General features: G+C 37.4%; 2 protein-coding genes across 2 annotated transcripts; both read left to right on the plus strand.

Moving 5' to 3' along the window:
• Positions 1 to 1,781: 1,781 nt before the first annotated feature.
• On the plus strand, positions 1,782 to 8,204 carry pkib (protein kinase (cAMP-dependent, catalytic) inhibitor beta). Its single transcript, XM_060915824.1, has 2 exons — positions 1,782 to 1,926; positions 8,116 to 8,204. Exons 1-2 carry the CDS (start codon positions 1,782 to 1,784, stop codon positions 8,202 to 8,204), a joined length of 234 nt encoding a protein of 77 aa, XP_060771807.1.
• Positions 8,205 to 9,401: 1,197 nt separating this feature from the next.
• LOC132882726 (fatty acid-binding protein, brain-like) lies at positions 9,402 to 12,460 on the plus strand. The gene is made up of 4 exons (XM_060915826.1): positions 9,402 to 9,471; positions 9,580 to 9,752; positions 12,180 to 12,281; positions 12,410 to 12,460. The coding sequence occupies exons 1-4, from the start codon at positions 9,402 to 9,404 to the stop codon at positions 12,458 to 12,460; spliced, it is 396 nt and encodes a 131-aa protein (XP_060771809.1).
• Positions 12,461 to 19,471: the final 7,011 nt, after the last annotated feature.

Below are 19,471 nucleotides of genomic sequence, written 5' to 3' on the forward strand. Positions count from 1 at the left end.
TGTCAAAAAATAATCTGGAAAAACTTATACATGCCTTCATCTCTAGTAGGGTTGATTACTGCAATGGCCTTTTCACAGGCCTGCCAAAAAAGACCATCAGCGGCTAGGGTTCTCACATGAACAAAAAGAACAGAGCACATTACTCCAATTCTAAGGTCCCTTCACTGGCTTCCAATAAGCTACAGAATTGACTTTAAAGCATTGCTGCTGGTGTACAAATCTCTAAATGGTACAGGGCCCAATTACCTCTCTGATATGTTGCAGTGGCCTAACCCAATCAGATCTACCAGATCGCAGCAGCAAAATTTACTGGTAAAACCTGTTGTTAAAACAAAGTGTGATGAAGCAGCTTTTAGCTACTATGCAGTACAGCTATGGAACCAACTCCCAGAGGACATAAAAAATGCTCCTGCTGTTGGCAGCTTCAAATCTAGACTAAAGACCAAGCTGTTCTCAGATGCTTTCTGCTAACTGATAAATATCGTCATCTTTACATGTTTTAAACTTTACTTAACTTTTACAGTCTCTGCATGTTTTAAACTTTACTTAACTTTCATTCTGTTTTGTTCTGCTGTTTTTTACTGAACTTTTACTTCATTTTATTATTTTATTTCTACTATTGTTTAATTCTTCTTATTTTTTTCTCTCTTCTTCCCCATTTATTTTATGCAATTTTATTTTATATTGTTTACTGTTTTGCTTTTACCTCTGTAAAGCACATTGAACTGCCACTGTGTATGAAATGCGCTATATAAATAAACTTGCCTTGCCTTGCCTTGCCTTGCCAAGCAGCATTAAGAAAACAGTGAGGCAAAAGTTCAGTGTGTCTACTACTCAATAATTAACATATTCTCCATTTATATCCACCAAAGTAACCATACCCACTTGCTTTTATTTGGTTCACAAGACTGAGTATTGGGAGTTCACAAGTCAAAGTTCATCTAAAGTTCAAGGGGTTAGGGCTAGCATAACTCCAGAGTCTGGTCCACCCCTACACATCCACCAGGTCCCTACGGTCCACTACTACTGGTGACATGGTTCCTCCTCCTCTCCACTCATGCCCAGCCCACTCAAGACAGCTGTTTGTCCTGGTTCCCTGTTGGTGGAATGACCTTCCCACTGAGGTCAAAACTGCCAACTCCCTGACCACCTTCAAGCACAGACTGAAGACGCACGTCTTCCAGCTGCACCTCTCCCCTGCTTCCCTGTCCACTGTGTAATCACATAGCAGTCTTGACCAACCCAGGCTGTGTACTGTCTAGCCTGGAGTTAGTCATTGGAGTTTTATTTTTCTCTATTTCGTTGTACTTTGTATGGTTGGTTTGTTTCTTTGGCTGATTGTTGAGTATTGGTACTTCAACAGAATATTACACTAAGTGTTATTCTGTCACTTGTTCAGCTGGCACTAAAATTTTCTTGTCTAGAAGTTCAGCACTTTTGGTACCTCACTTTTGCACTTGTTGTATGTTGCTGTGGATAAGATTTGTCTTCCAGTCAAATTTCTTATTCTTATTCTATTCTGACCACAGCTTGAGCTGAGAAATCTGAAAAGATGTCAATTTCAGGTGTCTACCAGATTACCCTAGCAAAGAGTCAAAAATGCTATAGATGTAGGCACCTCTGACTAATTACAGAAGGAAAAGTCTTTCTACATAATGTTTATTACTGCTTATGTACTATTTAGGATTAATTATCCTATATATAGGAAAGTATTCCATGAAAGAATGAATGAAAAACGGTCTTATATATTGCAGATGATAATGTGAAAAGCAAGAGCAGAGATGACTGATGTGGAGACTGTTGTCACCGACTTCGCTGCCACAGGAAGGACTGGCCGACGAAACGCCATGCCAGATATTTTAGGTTCGAATGCAGGACCTGAAGCAGCAGACCTTCCAAACAAACTAGCTGATCTTACTGTTGGAGGTACTGTACCACTGTTGTCCCACTGGCGTTTCTGAAAGTTAGAGAGATAAAGAGAGGTAAAGATATTGGAGATACAATTAACATGGTGTGATTTTATTTTTAAGTGTAGTTTTTGTTATTATGTGTTATTAAGATGCTGTCTGCAATGTAGGCTACCAGACTACAGCCAATATGGCAATAATTTTGGTCTTGTTTGACTGATTAGTTCCCTTAACAAACATCTAATGACAAAAATATAAATATGCTGAACTTATAAACTCAGTGCATTGCGTAGGATCACCCAGTGAGCTCCATGTGAGTTTGAAGCCTTAATTCTCAATTTTGCAATTTTCCTTCTTCAGGTATTCTGTAAGGCAGCTGGGCCATAGAAGGTTCACGCTGCATGCTGCACGCTACATGTTCACGTGAAGAACCGGACCCTGGGCCATTAAACTTCATGCTTGGATGTTCACGTGTTGCGTCTGTTCTACTTTGACCGAGTAACCAACAATATGGACTCTTCGGATGACGACGATTGCCTCATTCTGCTTTTACTGAGACAGAGGAAGAGAAAAAGGAACAGAATTTGGAGCCGAGAACACTTCCTTCTGAGAGAAACCCGTGGTGAATTTCACCGAACATTCTATAATCTGCTTGACAATCCCGATGAAGAACTATTTTTCAATTATACCATTCAATTATATTTTTTCTGAAGTTTTCCCCTGAAAGCATAGAGTTATCTCCCTAGACCCGTTCTGATTGGCTGGCGCGGCGGTGACCGCATGCATTGACTGGAATTTCCATCTTCACGCCTAGAAAAAAGTGTGCATGTTCATTTCACGCTGCACGCGTGAAGTGTGCAGCGTGCAACGTGAACGCCGTTCTATGGCCCAGAGCAAGTCATGCTACGTTTGTCCACTTTTCTTTACACGCGTGTAGCGTGTAGTGTGCAGCATGCAGCGTGAACCTTCTATGGCCCAGCTGCCTAACCAAGAACATCAGGATGTCCTGTTTTTAAATTCAGCATTCCCTGTTTAGTTTCGAGATTATGTTTTTAACAGTATAGAATAAAAATTATTTTCTGGTAGTAGATCTTTTCATACCACCTTTATCTAGGTGAAATTTGACCTGCGAATTCACAAGCTTCATCTTGTGATCCAATAGAAATCAAGAAAGTGCGACTGTGCTCTCACTGGTCAGTAAAAAAAAAAAAAAGGAGGAGGAGCTGCTTAATATTAAATATACCACAGATCTGTTGAATTAAAAGGTAGAAGGTGTTTATTCATTTTCTGTAACAGCAGCTCTGACAGTCATGCAGCTACAAATCACAGATTTATATTAATGCACTCACTCCAATACTGTATGTTATGGTTTCTATTGTAACACAGTACACCAGGGCTTGTATGGCAGACAATTAATGATAATCTAAGGTAATAATCTAATGATAAGAAGATTAATAAAAGTGCTGTTAGTTACAAAGAAAAGTATAAGAAAAAAGTTTCCGTTAGGAGACATTTACAGTGCCCTCCACAATTATTGGCACCTTGGAAAGATTAGTTAGAAGAAATCCACCTTTTGGTGAAGTTGCTTCATCTCACACTGAAAAATTGAAAAATCCAACCTTTAATTGAAATAAATGTATTCAGAGAAAAACAAATCTCTCATCAAGAAATAATTATTTTCAACAAAATCTTCATGTGCGGCAGCGTAGTAATTAGCACTGTCATCTCACAGCAAGAAGGTTCTGGGTTCGAGCCCAGTGGCCGACGGGGGCCTTTCTGTGTGGAGTTTGTATGTTCTCCCCGTGTCTGTGTGGGTTTTCTCCAGGTGCTCTGGTTTCCCCCACAGTCCAAAGACATGCGGGCTTGGCTAATTGGTGGCTCTAAATTGACCGTAGGTGTGAATATGAGGTGTGAATGGTTGTTTGTCTCTATGTTTCAGCCCTGCGATGATCTAGCAACTTGTCCAGGGTGTACCCCACCTCTCGCCCATAGTCAGCTGATATAGGCTCCAGCTTGCCTGCGACCCTGCACAGGATAAGCGGTTATGGATAATGAATGGAAGGAACTTCATGTGCCACTATTATTGGCACCCCTGGAAATGATAGTGAACACAATGTAACTGAAGCATGTGTCCCATTTAAATTGTACAGTATTTTTGAGTTGATTGGAGTATGTTGGAACTTTCAAGCTGTAATCCATGACTTTATTAACTGGGGAACAAATATGAGGTGACACAGGCTAAATTCCCTTCGTCATCCATCAACATGGGAAGGATAAGAGAACACACAAACCAAATGAAGAAGTGCGTTGACCTTCATAAGTCAGGGAATGGTTATAAAAATAAATAAATAAATAAACTACTCGCCTGAAAATGCCCTTCACCAAAAGGTGGATTTTTTTCTAATCTTTATAAGGGGTGCCAATAGTTGTAGAGGGCACTGTATATAACATTTATGGAAGGAGTCTCCAGTGTCAACACTTTGTAATGGTCAGTAGGTTCGACCACAGAAAAGTCTTTGGAATAGGGGAGTTCATGTTTTCTTTTTTTGTCTTATTATCTCCCAACTTTGGAGGAGGTTATCTTTTCTCCTCCGTTTGTTTGCTTTTTCCAGCATAACTCAAAAAGTAGTGAACAGATTTTGATGGAAGTTGGAGGAAAGGTGAGTCGTGGGACAAGGAATAATTGGTTCAATTTTGATGCAAAATGGATATGTGGCTTGACGGAGGTATGCACTCTATGGAGAGCCCTTCTAGTTATTGTTTATTTGTTTGTCTTATTAACTTCAAGGCAGACCAAATGAAACTGGTGAGGGTGACTATTACAGCATCAGTGATAACCAGAACTAACTAAAATGTAACTGTCAGGTGTTAACATGGGGTGGCCTTAGGCTGAGGTGCCCTTGAGCGAGACACCTATCCCCCAACTGCTCCCTGGGCGCTGTTAGCATGGCTACCCACTGCTCTGGGTATGTGTGTGTGCTCATTGCTCACTTATGTGTGCACATGTGGGCATTCACTGCTTCAGATGGGGTAAATGCAGAGAGGAATTTCACAAGTGTATGTGTAATGAATAAAGTTCTCCTTCTTCTTAATTGCAGTTACAGATGTATGCTTTATTTAAAGCTGACAAGCAAACAAATCCAAACAATGAGGAAAAAACATGGTATTAAAAAAAGCGAGTCAAAATCAGAATTGTAAAACCAATAACAAAGATCAAACCAGAATAGCAAGTTCAGCAAACAAAGACTTGGTACATTAGGCAGTGAACATTGAGTGATATTTCATGTTGTGTGAAGGTTTGGATCGGATTGTATAGGGTAGGTGTGTCCATGTATAGGTTAATAGATAATCAGAAGTCAGGCGATCTTGAACTGCCTGTTAGGGATTGAAGCTCTGGGTGAAATGAGTTTGTCACTCATGACAGAAACTATCATTGGATAACAAGTCTCATCTCATCTCATTATCTCAAGCCGCTTTATCCTTCTACAGGGTCGCAGGCAAGCTGGAGCTTATCCCAGCTGACTACGGGCGAAAGGCGGGGTACACCCTGGACAAGTCGCCAGGTCATCACAGGGCTGACACATAGACACAGACAACCATTCACACTCACATTCACACCTACGGTCAATTTAGAGTCACCAGTTAACCTAACCTGCATGTCTTTGGACTGTGGGGGAAAACGGAGCACCCGGAAGAAACCCACGCGGTGGATAACAAGTCTTGTTTGTTAACATTATTATTTTTTTAAATATGTAATCATTGGCAGATTTCTGGTTTAACCCATTGAGGACAGCCGGCACACTCTCCCCAAACATTTAAGATGAAGTATTTGGAAAACAATGGGTGTTTTTTGTTTTGTTTTCTGTCATGTGATAAGCTGTGCGCTGGCTGTCCCTGGCACACTGCTTATCATATGACAAAAAATAAAAAATACTCATTGTCACTAAAGGGTTACGAGGAATAAAAATTCCAGAAAAGTGTAAAGTTCTCTGTCCTGCAGACTTCTCTGTGATGGAAAACACTGGAGGTGTGAGTTATACCAGGGCATGCTGTTCTTAAAAAATAATAAATATGTTAAGTCAAGTCAATTTATTTGTATAGGACGTTTAACAATAGACATTGTCGCAAAGCAGTTTTACAGGTTTTAAACATATGAACTAATAAATTTATCCCTAATACATTTATTTATCCCTAATAAGCAAGCCTGAGGTGATGCTGGCAAGGAAAAAACAAACAAACCAAAAAAAAAACCCTGAGACATCATGAGGAAGAAACCTTAGAGGAACCAGACTCAAAAGGGAACCCATCCATATTTGGGTGATAACAGATAGCATTACAAATAACTAATTTCTATAACTGTGTCCTATATAGTTAAAAAAAATGCAATTGTGTAACCAGGAAATTCATTATAGTTTTAGCATGAAGTCTATTTTATTGAAGTTATCAAACGTTCACTGATGGAGACTTGAGTGCAAGAGTGTTCAGGACAACTGCAGTCCAAAAGTTATCATGGTGGCTATAGTCCTAAACCACATAGTAAAACTATAAGTGTCCAGAGCCATCTTAGTGTATCATTAGGCTGTCCATATGGGGCCACCCTCCAGAGGAATGAAGTGATGAGACTCCAGTCAGAAGTAGGGCATCAGGATGGATCAGGCAGGTCCGAAGAATACCACTGTATAAACAAGTCAAGTCAAGTTTATTTGTATAGCGCTTTTAACAATAAACATTGTCGCAAAGCAGCTTTACAGAATTTGAACGACTTAAAACATGAGCTAATTTTATCCCTAATCTATCCCCAATGAGCAAGCCTGTGGCGACAGTGGCAAGGAAAAACTCCCTCAGACGACATGAGGAAGAAACCTCGAGAGGAACCAGACTCAAAGGGAACCCATCCTCATTTGGGCAACAACAGACAACATGACTATAACATTAACAATTTTAACATGAAGTCAGTTTCGTTGATGTTATAAACTCTTCATTGATGGAAACTTGAGTGCAAAACTGTTCATGACAACTGCAGCCCTAAAGTTAACAAGTCAACTGTAGTCCTCAGCCATAAACGCATTACTGTAAGTGTCCAGAGTGTGCTCCAAGTGTGACTTTCAACTATCCATATGGGGCCGTCCTCCACAGGAGCGATGCGATGAGACTCCAACCAGACACAGGGCACCAGGATGGATCAGGCAGGTCCGAGGCTCAGAAGAGGTCAGCATCTCGATCCCAGGACCAACATGTAACTCAGAGGGACAGATTGGGGGGGGAGAGAGAAAACACAGGTTGTTGGGTATGCCCAATGTCACCTGAATAAGTAGGAACAGTATACATATTGCACTGAGTACAAGCAGGGACTCCGGCAAAACTAACTATGACAGCATAACTAAAAAGGGAGAGCCATAAGGTAACACAGGCATGAGGGAGTCCCGGGACATAAAGCAGCCACACTGTCAACAAACTCAAGTGAGCAAGTGAGTGGGGGACTGACAGCATCCATACATCCCAGTTTACCAAAACACTCTATGTCTGAGGACCCTCCAGATCTACTACTTTACCTCATAAACACCATTAACAAAAGGCTTGACTAAACAGATATATTTTCAGCCTAGACTTAAACGCTGAGACTGTGTCTGATTCCTGAACATGACTTGGAAGGCTGTTCCATAACTGTGGGGCTTTGTAAGAAAAGGCTCTGACTCCTGATGTAGCCTTCACTATACGAGGTACCAGCAGATAGCCTGCACCTTTTTATCTAAGTAGGCGTGGCAGGTCATAGAGGACCAGAAGTTCACTCAGGTACTGTGGTGCGAGACCATACAGTGCTTTAAAGGTCAATAGTAGTATTTTATAATCAATATGAAATTTGATTGGGAGCCAATGCAGTGTGGATAAGACAGGGGTGATGTGGTCATATTTTCTAGTTTCAGTAAGGACTCTTGCTGCTGCATTTTGAACTAACTGGAGCTTGTTTATGCACTTATTGGAACATCCAGACAGTAAGGCATTACAGTATTCCAACCTGGAGGTAACGAAAGCATGAACTAGTTTTTCCGCGTCATGCAGTGACATTAAATTTCTTATCTTAGCAATATTTCTGAGATGAAAGAAAGCTATCCAGATAATGTTATCAATGGAGTAGTGTAATGTGACCCGACGTGTTTTCGAGTTTTGTTAGAGTGTAACGTATCCCTCCGTGATATCCGTTTCACAGATAATGCTGAACATGGAGGAGAAGGTTCATCCGCAAGTGACACAGTCAAGGACCCTGCAGGAGGAAAGGACCAGGCAGAGGGAACATAACTTAACCCATTCCATCCTGAACAGCAAGGACAACAGAGACAGCACCACAAACAATCTTTCCTTTCGCCTCCATGACCAAACTACTGTTATGGTTACAGTCTGTTCTATGCAAGATCAGCTTCACTGGAGGATGTTATTCTGGAGGATGTAGGCTGATGGAGAAGCACACCCATCTCCTCTTGGAAATCCTTCTGTTTTGAGAGAATCAATAAATTCCCTAACTGAGTGATGTTCATGTGACACAAAAAATAATGGTGTCTTTATGTCTTAGAGAGAACCATATGGCATTATTTTGTTAGTTTAAAAAGGGACCACTTGATTTATTTTTTTTAATTGTGAATAAACTAAAAGAATGTCTAGTTTCTATACAAAAACTAGCAAGCCATTTGATTATGTAAGTACAACTGAAACTTTAAGAATGTGGCTGATCATCTATTTTGTGACTTTTATTTTCTATGAATATATACTGTACACTTTTTCCAAGTGCTTTTTGTCAATGTTGAAATGAGTCAATATGGAACTGTCATTCATGTATCTTGTCTCTTCATTGTTCTTATCATCTGTTGTTGAATGTTGCACTTCTTCATTTCATTGTATAGCAAGTACTATGGACATCAGTGTTCGCTGGTTTGGTGGTGTCTTGACTTTTTCTTCATTTTTTTCCTCTGCTCTCAAAAACAAATCAAAAAACAAGACGTTCATGAAGATGGTGCATTTGAATTAATGTTTCACTCTTCTTATGCTTTGCAAAATCAAATCTTGTGTTATTTCAACCACATTGTTGTACCAAATGCTGGCATTCTGGAAAATAAACTCTGTACCTACTGTAGTTTTCGTGGCTGTTTCTGGAAAAATTTTTGCTTTAGTCATCCGAGAGAATCAATTGGTATGTAGGCGTGCCCTCATTGTGATCAAAATGTCGGGGGATTTTCCTTTTCTTTCTTTCTTTCTTTCTTTCTTTCTTTCTTTCTTTCTTTCTTTCTTTCTTTCTTTCTTTCTTTCTTTCTTTCTTTCTTTTTTTTAGCTTAACCACACAATCATACAAACAAATCAGATATCTGAAAATTGCCTAATGGGCTGTAAAAATCTCCTCCCCCAAGATAATGTATAAATAAATAATGGTGTACATCTGAACAGATTAAACAGGTGAAGTCTGCTTCTGTTCTCTTGCAAATAAAATAGCTTAATAATTTAAAAATGGAGGCTTTCATCGGCACTTGGAAACTTGTTCAAGACGTGAACTATGACAGTTACCTGAGAGCAACTGGTAAGTTATTATTATTTTAGTTTTCTTTACACTTTTGGCACATATTATTGTCATTTTGGAGAAAGTTTTTACAAATAAATTTCATGCATTGATTGTATACTGTCACAGGTGCTGGCGAAGAAATGATTGCTATTACAAATGTACTTAAACCAGTTGTCACAATTTCCCAAGACGATAGCATTGTGGTCATTACACGGAAGAGCGGCCTTGGTACTGAAGAAGTCTCATTCACACTGGGAAGAGAATTCAAGAGAGAGGAAAAGGATGGCAGATACTGCAAAGTAAGAACATGTACAGTACTGTGCAAAAGTCTTGGCACCCTTTTTGCCATACAAACTTTGATATAGATTTCTATTTTATGACTTCTACATTATCGAGTCAGTACAAAAACATTTTAGAGTTCCAAACATTCATTTTCCAGCACAAAATTAAACGTTACAGAAAAACTTTTGTATCTGAGCAGCATATTACATCAGAGACCACTTTTCAGATTAGAAAATAAAACATAATGAAGGCTACTGGGTTTTGCTGTAAAATTAAGGAGCAAGTGTGAGAGTCAAAGTGTCCAGAAGAACTGTGGCTTGTTCTGCAAGATGCTCAGTAAAACCTACAGCTCATTTCCTTATAAAACTGCACTCATTATACCTGAGACTACTATTTTTTTTTAAAAGCGAGAGGTCGTCTCACAACAAGTATTGATTTTGCTTCATGTAGTATGGCTTACTGTTTATAGTATTTTTTAAAATGTTGAAACACTTCATTTCATTATATTTTAAGCGATTTTTGGTCTACAGCATTTCCTTGCATGCGCCTAAGACTTTTGCACAGTTGTGTGTGTGTGTGTGTGTGTATATATATATATATATATATATATATATATATATATATATATATATATAAATAAAACAGTAATCAAGTTGTTATATTTTAACATACCTGGGTAGTTCTTCAGTAACAGAATTACATTCACAGCAAAACGTGGTAACTTTTTTACTTGCAGTACTCAGGATAATGGTATTACATAAAAATTTAACACTGTATGGGGCATCTTTTGACCCTAAAAAAGCATAGAACATTTTTCGATTTTTATCTCTGAACGCAAAATCTTTTATTAGGAAAGAAAAGTCAGTAATGGAATTACATCATAAAAAAAACTGAACTTTCATTTCTTAAAATTCACACCAAGATTTCTCTGAAGCAATATGGCTACAATTGGGGCAATGATTTTAAAATATGGTTTTTAGTACATTTTGCCTTGCATTCCATACTTTAGCAATACAACTGAGCTGACAAGGCAATCTTAATAATTTCATAAGTTTGGCCTCTCTGCTGAAGAATTGCCACCTATGTTCTCTCACAACCCTGATAAAAGTGGCAATATAGATGAATGAATGAAAAATAGAATAGTTTGTGCAGTTTACATTGTTAAGGCGCAACATTCAGCATACTTGGCCATGGAGCATATTTAGAAACTTCTAGACAACAATTATACTTCGTGTAATAAGTTAACAGGAAGAATTTAGACAAGAATTTGTATGGCAGATGTGCCACATAATAAAAAAAAAGAAAGAAATCACTGATATGGTGAAGATTCCTGTGTAATGTTTTATTTAACATTTTTGGAAGGCGTCTCCAGTGTGAGTGCTTAGAAACTGCCAGAGTTTACTTTCAACTTTTAGGTTTTCGGCTGCTATTTTGTCAAGGAAAAAGAGAGAGTGGTAAGGGGACCAACTCATTACAGCTGCTATAATGTACAGTCCTGTGCAAAAGTCTTAGGCACATGTAAAGACATGCTGTAGACCAAAAATGGTTTAAAAAATAATGAAATGAAATGTTTCAGCATTAAAAACAATACTATAAACAGTAAGTATTAAGCCATTATAAATGAAACAAAGTCAATATTTGGTGTGAGACGACCCTTTGCTTTAAAAAAAAAAATAGTAGTCTCAGGTACAATGAGTGCAGTTTTATAAGGAAATGAGCTGTAGGTTTTACTGAGCATCTTACAGAGCCAGCCACAGTTCTTCTGGACACTTTGTCACATTTGCTTCTTAATTTTGCACCAAAGCTCAGTAGCCTTCATTATGTTTTCTTTTTTAATCTGAAAAGTGGTCTCTGATGTAATATGCTGCTCAGATACAAACTTTTTTTTTTTTCCCTGTAACATTTAATTTTGTGCTGGAAAATGAATGTTTGGAACTCTAAAATGTTTTTGCACTGACTCGATAATGTAGAAGTCATAAAATAGAAATCTATAACAAAATTTGTATGAGGGGGAAAATGGGTGCCAAGACTTTTGCACAGTACTGTAAGTGATAACAGGAACGTATTTTATGGACATTTCACGACATTAAACGTAGCTACTGTATATATAGATAAAATGATGTCGTTCACTGATCAAATAATGTGAAAATGATGATCTCTAAATTCTTGTAATATAAGATAAATAAAATAAAACACTTCAAAACGTGGTGTTTATAGGAATATGATCAACTTCAGAGAGGGGTAACAAGAGCTTTGCTTTTTAAAAAAAAATTATTATTTTTTTAAAGGCATCGCAGCAACTTATCATTGATTATTTTATATAACAGGACACAGCCAAATGTTTTATTTCTTACTTGACCCATTTAGCTGGTATTTCCCTATACATATGGAAATTGTTTCATTTTTGAAGATTGACAGGAGATAACTATAGGCTTGTTTGCTAGGTTACTGTAGAGCTAGAAGAAAACCAACTTGTACAGGTGGAGAAATGGGACAATGAAGAAGCTATAGCTGTCTGTGAGGTCAAGGATGGGAAACTGATCAAGGTGAGACCAGGCTGAATTCATTATTTTAAAGTCATATGTGATCAGCTATTTGCAAGATACTACTACTACTACTACTACTACTACTAATAATAATAATAATAATAATATATTTGCATTCAATCTTCCAGACAATAACATTTCAGGGCATCACAGCAATGCGAACCTTTGAGAAGGTGTAAAGGTTGGACAACCTCCCATCTATTTTGTAGTACTCCCCCTGTAGACTGGAAATGTTTCTATAAGAAGAAATACCTACAGTATCTTGCACTTCACAAGTCCAAAGATCCATTATAAGCCCTCTGAAACCACACTCAATAAAGAATTATGTAAAATGTGTTCTCATGCCATCCATTCATTAACAATGTCATTTGATTCACTTGTATATGTTACAGGTAAAAAAAAAAAAATCAACTTCTGTGACTTTTTTTTTTTTATCTTGGTTAAATTTTTTTTTAACCTAGCTCATGATTTCCAACTGAGGTAAAATTCTGGATTATCTAAGATTCTTCAAAGGGATTTTCCATCACTTCTTTTGTCTTTCTTTCTTCCATCCACTTCCTCTCTGTCTACACCTACCTAGTATTTCCTCTCATCTGTCCCAATCTATCTAATAAGCATTTTTTTAAATATCTTTTTTCATACTTCACTGGGATTTGAACTCAGAACCTTATGATTCTTAACCCAACACCTCAAACACTAAACCAGCGACAACTGCAGTGGAAACCATTATATATATGTTGAATTTATTAATGAGTCCAGTCTTATTACATCATCAAGTACTTTAAAATACAAAGTCTTCCCAAATCCTAACCCTAACCCTAGATATAGTAAGTCTCCCTAATAGAAGTAGCAAATTATGAACTGGGTTAAAAATTCCACCTGACCTATAATCCTGACTTGTAACATATACATTAGAGTTAGCAAATGCTATTACCACAGTGACACACTAATATACTGTGGTGTTAGTGGAGTTAGGTTAGTTCACCATACCTGAAAATTTAAAGACTAAAATAGATGTGGATGTGTATAAATTGTGCATGTAAACAACACAAATGAACTATCAGATCAGGATCAATTAGATATGAGATTAGATTTACTGTATAATTAGATTTATTACATATCACGATACAGGATAAAAAGTATAAAGGGTGAATACAATTACAGAGCTCCAGTTAAATAAGAATGTAGAGTTAAAGGGAAATAAAGGACAAGGATACAAAGTCCTAGTATGATTGTAACTACTATATGAAGACACAGAGGTCTGTACCCTTATAGTTTTGGAAAGTTTTTGCACATTTTGCACATACAGTACAATTATTGTTGTATTGTGGCACAATGAATAATGTATATCACTAATTTATTCTATCCACAGGAAATTTCCTCATTGTGGGATAATAAAGGTCTTCTTATCTTATCATAGCTGCTTGGTACCAAACTTTAGCTTGGGGTTCTATACCGTGTATACCGTTTTCAGGTCTGTCGCACATCAACTTCCTGTTTACCGACTGAATGTATTTACGAAACATATAGGGTGGATTTTGATGCTATTTCAAGAAGCAATATGCTATTTCAAAATGACAGTTTACCAGGATGCTATTTGAAATACATGGGGAGAGACACTGCTCTTTACTTACTTGTTTCAGGGTTAATTATTTGTTGAAGTCAACAGTCATAAGTGTCCTATTCCTTCAACTGCTTGCATTCTAATATAAGCGAGAGTGAGGGTATATGTAAGTGAGCAGTAGCTCACAGTTGATCTTGTTTAAAAAAAAAAACACACACTAAACTTTGTGTAATTTGTACTTTGATTAAACAATGTGTGCTCAGTCTAACAACTTTCAATATTTTCTTCATTTCTCCTCAACATTTTCCACAGCCTCGCTTCATATCAATCTATGGTTATTTATTTAGTTACTTACTTATTTTTGTTCGACCACTAGTGGGGCTGTGACACTCAGGTTTCATCACAAATAATCCATGAAATACCAGGACATTTTAAATCAAAATCTGGCTGCCTCTGCCAGGAAACTAAAGCTGGGTCATCACTGGATCTTCCAGCAGGACAATGATCTGAAGCATATGTCCAAATCAACACAAAAATGGTCCGTGACCACAGAATCAATCTTCTGCCATGGCCATCTCAGTCCCCTGACCTGAACCCCATTGAAAACCTGTGGGGTGAGCTGAAGAGGAGAGAGCACAAGAGAAAGCCGAGGACCCTGGATGATCTGGAGAGATTGTGTAAAGAGGAATGGTCTCAGATGCCCTGCTCTGTATCTCCAACCTTATAAAATGTTATAGGAGAAACTCAGTGGTGTTTTACTGCCAAAGGGAGGTTATACAAAGGATTCAATTCAAGGATGCCAATATTTCTGGCATGTGTTTTCTTGATGAGGGATTTGTTTTCCTCTGAATACATTTATTTCAATTAAAGGTTGGATTTTTCTCATTTTTTCAGTGTGAGATGAAGCGACTTCACCAAAAGGTGGGTGGTTTTTTTTTCTAACCCTTTTTACTAATCTTTACAAGGGGTACCAATAACCATGGAGGGCACTGTACATACACACACGTCAGCTGTTGGATGTAAATGCCCTCTGTAGATAACTTCTCAGCATGCATTGCAGACAAGAAAAAAAATTAATTAGCCATAAAAATCATATTCATCCACACACCTTTAAAATGAGAGAAAAATACAGCACGACTTGGAACTGTATGCGAATTTCATTACATCCATCAATTAATTTTTTGAAAGGTTTTATTTATTTATTCTTGCATATGAATGCAATAAGTGTAAACTAATTTTGAGTTTGAGTGACAAATACTGTAACTTAACCTGATTGACTATGCCATTTTAGGAATTTTACTTTGAGATGAAGGTCTGTTTCAGGAAATATAATAATTTGTTGACCAATGAGAGATCCACATTATGCTCAATTCAGTGCTGTAGAATTTACTCTGTGGCACTTTCAAAATCCAAAAATGGCACAGGCATAGACTATTCTGAGTAATAGACCAACAAGTTTCAGAAACAGAAGTGATTTTTTTGCAGTCCTTCATCTCTCGCCTCTATACCAGGTCAATTTCTGATAAGGAGATCACCAGGAAGTCTCACATCTTAGACCTCCTCAAACCTGGTGATGATGTCATGGCAGAATAAGGGCTTCACCGTTGAAGATGTGTTTTTCTTTTATAAATAAATCTTTATTGAATAATTTCATGATATATTACAATCATAGGCAATTACATACAGCAGTACATATACTCACACAATACACAAACAGACATATATACAGGGGTTTGTCATCTACAAATATAAAAACAACCGTTTCAACAAGTAATTGATTTTCTGAGTTATTTACAATCACAAAATTTCACAGAAAAAAAAATTTAAACATTTCCATGGGTACTGCTTCATTTTTTCATTTTCAATTTTAAGTCTTTTCAAGTGATTAACAATTTATTTAAAAGCATTTTCATCAGCGTAGGTGCTTCTTTCACAAGACCCCCATTTAAACGGGGTGTGCAGTTCAGCAAAAGGGATCGTGAACAAAAACAGATCATTGCACGACTCAGGATTCTTGTGGAAAGCATCGCCTATTGGATTAAAGAGTATACCATATCTGGGACAATGTTGTCCCAGTCAATCTGTCAGGAAGCATTAATCCAATCTGGCATAACTGCTGTTTCATGGTAAATTACCAAGGATTAATGTTTCTGAATGAGTCAGTAGTCACTATATGGTCTTTAAATAAAAATGTACAGCTAAATGACTCTTGGTTTGGTTGTCCATTAATTTTTACCCAAGTGTTCCATCCAATCAATGGGAAGTTGTTGAGTGAACAACTAAAGATGAGCCTTAAAGAACAGATATAAATATATATATATATGAATTTTTCTTGTGCCTTAGTGGATTGAGGCATACTAGTGCACTTCCTGAACAACACCACACTACCAGTTAATAGGAACACATTACTCTGATTGGATAAACATGGGGTGGTCAACACATGAGATTTCACATCAGGACCAGATACTTGTTTCCCAGGGAGGGAAAAAAAATCTCTCTGCTGATATTTAATTTCACTCAATCAGGTGATTGAGTCTTACCAGCAAACCACATTCATGTCTATGTATATTTACCAGTTATTCCATGAAATTGAGTCATACATGAGTCGGCTATAAGCCATGTACAATGAGATTGAGTGGAATAACTGTTTTATTCTATCCACATTCACTGGATTTTGAGAAACAGAGCATTTTTATTTTTTGCAAATTCGATAAATTAAAAACTTTATACAAAATGTCCGACAAAATAATTTCCACTTAGAATGTAAACAGAGAAAAGACAGTAGCAGTTTGTGAAAAATGCTATAATAATAATTACTGAAAAATAAAAAAGATACGTTCTTACCATCAAATACTTTTATTCCATATTTTGTTGCTTTTTTGTTGTTTTTTTGGTGTTTTGTTTTCGAGTAGAGTTTTTATTTCGTTATTGGTTGGTTCAGCAACATGCTCTGTCATTTTGTTTCTCTCTACTCACGGTATATGAGTTGATATCCTAGTAGTAGAGTAGCCCATCAGAGTGTGTGATTGCTCATATCCAGTGAATGTGGACAGAATAAATAAATATACAGAGATAAGCACCGATGTGTTTCATCACAGTACCATCCTATCATTTAGTTTACAACTCAACACATTTAAGAGTGCAGTACAGTAGTAACTAGAGCCATAAAAAGCAAATACAAAGCTTTGTTTCAACACAAATAATGTTTCTGATTACAATAAAAATATAATAGTATAATAGTAATAGCATTATATAATAATATAATAAATTAGTATATTAATAATGTTAGTTTGTTTCAACAAAGTGTTTTCCATAATAGCCTAAATAGTATAGATAACAGCAATTATTATTATTAATCAACTTTCAACATTTCTCCTGAAAAAAAAAATTCATGGAAAAAAAATTGATAGATTAAAGAATCCACTTCGTTCACCTACATAACACCTGTGACTGAGTCCGTAACATACCTACTGGTAACATATTACAGAAACATCACCAAAATGGGCTAGAATATATTTGCTCACTGGAGCTCAAAATTAGGCAGGCATGTCATGCCTTGTAACACAACTGTTGCTGATTGGCTGCATGAACCTACACCAGAGAATATCTCAACCTACAGCACTGGGTTCATTTCAGTTATCTCAGAGATGTGGTGCCTCTGGATGCACTACAAAACCACATGGTAGGACAATTACATTAGCTTACTGATTCTCAGTCCTTCTCCTGGGGCCTCTGCTCTACATGTTTTCCATCTTTACCTGCTCTACCTACCTGACTGAACACATCAGGGGCACTTTTGATCTTCTGATGAGTTGGGCACACCTGATTTCACCAAGAGCATGTTTCACACTCATTTCAATCAGGCGTGTTTGGAGCATGGATAGATAGAAGATATGCAAGTGTAACCCACTTTTGGGTGCGCAATACTCTAGATTCGGGAGGAGCTAAGTGTAGAGTGCAATAACCCAAAACACACAAATGCAGCTTTAGTTTGCTTCAAAATGAAAAACAACAATTTACACAAAAATGAAAAATAACCAACTGGGCCCTTTAACCCTTTGATGCAAAACATGGGTCAAAAGTGACCCGGCTGAGTTTTTATCTTCTATATCTTTGCAATAAATTAATTCCATCATTCAGTATTCAAGGTATTCCTCAATTAACTTGTTTTTGATCATCATACATCCTTATTTTATTTTTTCCTTTCTTACTTTTTGAATAAAAACCCTTTTTGTATCACTACCCTACTAATGCACAACATGGGTCAAAAACGACCTGCATTCATTTTCAAGGTTATTTCATGTATGGCTGAGTGTTTCTATGATATACTTTTGAAATAAATTCATTTTGTCATTTACTTTTCCAAATATGCAGTAAATATCTTGTTTTTGTTTAGCACAAATCATCATTTTTATTTTTCCTTTCTTAAGTTATGAACAAGCACAGCTTTTGTAATTCTACATCAAGTTTACACACATGGGTCAGAAACGACCCACATGCATTTACTACAGCATTTGGTGGGAACTGTGAATTGTGCTTGTGTCAGACATTTCACAGCTCAGCACAGCACCCTTTGCCCATCTAATACATGTAAGTAATGTTTTTCAATTGTTCTAACATTACCTTAGAAAAAAAATTGATTATGTTTAGGTTACCTTGAGAGTGAGTAGATTACTTGTCAGAAAGTTACAAGTAATTACTATTAGCTGTTAGGACTGGGACTGTTTTGGCCTCTAGAGGCCGCTGTTATTTCCTGTTTTTTTTGTCTGTTTGTTTTGGCCTCTAGAGGTCGCCACTGTGTCCTGTGTTTTGGGTTGGTGTTGATTGCCTGTTTTCATTAGTGTCACCTGTTTCCAATTTATTTTGTGTATTTATACCCCCTGAGTTCAGTCCTCTTGTCACGGAGTCTTTGTGCTGTTATGTTTAAGCTCCAGTTACCTCTGCTCCGATTTCCTCATCCATGTCCTTGTGTTCTTTGTATTTTTGCTTTCTTTTGGACTTTGTGGATTTTGTTTTTTGACTTTGTGAATCTTCTGAGCATTTGATATTTTTGCCTTTTCTTTTCTAGTTTTTTTTTTTTTTGGCTTTTGTATTGACTTTGAACTTTTGGATTTTTCCCTTAAGATCTTCTGAGCGTTTTGGATTATACTTTTTAGATTATTGTAAATATTGTAAATAAACCTTTTGATACTTTTTCTACTTCCGCCTCATGCCTCTGCATTTGAGTCATCCCCCTGGTGGCCTAGTGGGGGTTTGCTGGTCTCCATCTCCTGGGGTGAGTCTGTTCACTCTTGTCAAGCTTTGTTAGACTCAGGGGTGGCTGGGAACTTTATATTCACTTTGCCCAAAGTATCAATGTCCCGACTGCACCTCTTGAAGTCCCACTGTCTGTGTCTGCCCTCGATGGCCAAGCGTTAGGTGATGGAAGAGTCACCCAAGTTACTTCTCCAGTCTTCCTCCAGTCTCAAGGTCACAAGGAAGAAATATCCCTGCACCTGATTCCTTCACCTGAGTTCCCAGTTATTCTAGGCCTTCCTTGGCTTACTCGCCACAACCCTCGCATAGACTGGGTAACAAGCCAGGTTGTGGAATGGGGCCCTGCATGCCATGCCTCTTGTCTGCTCTC

Source organism: Neoarius graeffei, chromosome 3 (assembly GCF_027579695.1).
Source record: "Neoarius graeffei isolate fNeoGra1 chromosome 3, fNeoGra1.pri, whole genome shotgun sequence".
NCBI lineage: Eukaryota > Metazoa > Chordata > Actinopteri > Siluriformes > Ariidae > Neoarius > Neoarius graeffei.

Coding starts and splice junctions, on each gene's coding strand:
- pkib (XM_060915824.1), top strand. CDS start 1,782: ATGACTGATGTGGAGACTGTTGTCACCGACTTCGCTGCCACAGGAAGG. Junction 1,927..8,115: donor AGCTGATCTTACTGTTGGAG/GTACTGTACCAC, acceptor TCCGTTTCACAG/ATAATGCTGAACATGGAGGA.
- LOC132882726 (XM_060915826.1), top strand. CDS start 9,402: ATGGAGGCTTTCATCGGCACTTGGAAACTTGTTCAAGACGTGAACTAT. Junction 9,472..9,579: donor CAGTTACCTGAGAGCAACTG/GTAAGTTATTAT, acceptor ATACTGTCACAG/GTGCTGGCGAAGAAATGATT. Junction 12,282..12,409: donor AGGATGGGAAACTGATCAAG/GTGAGACCAGGC, acceptor TCAATCTTCCAG/ACAATAACATTTCAGGGCAT.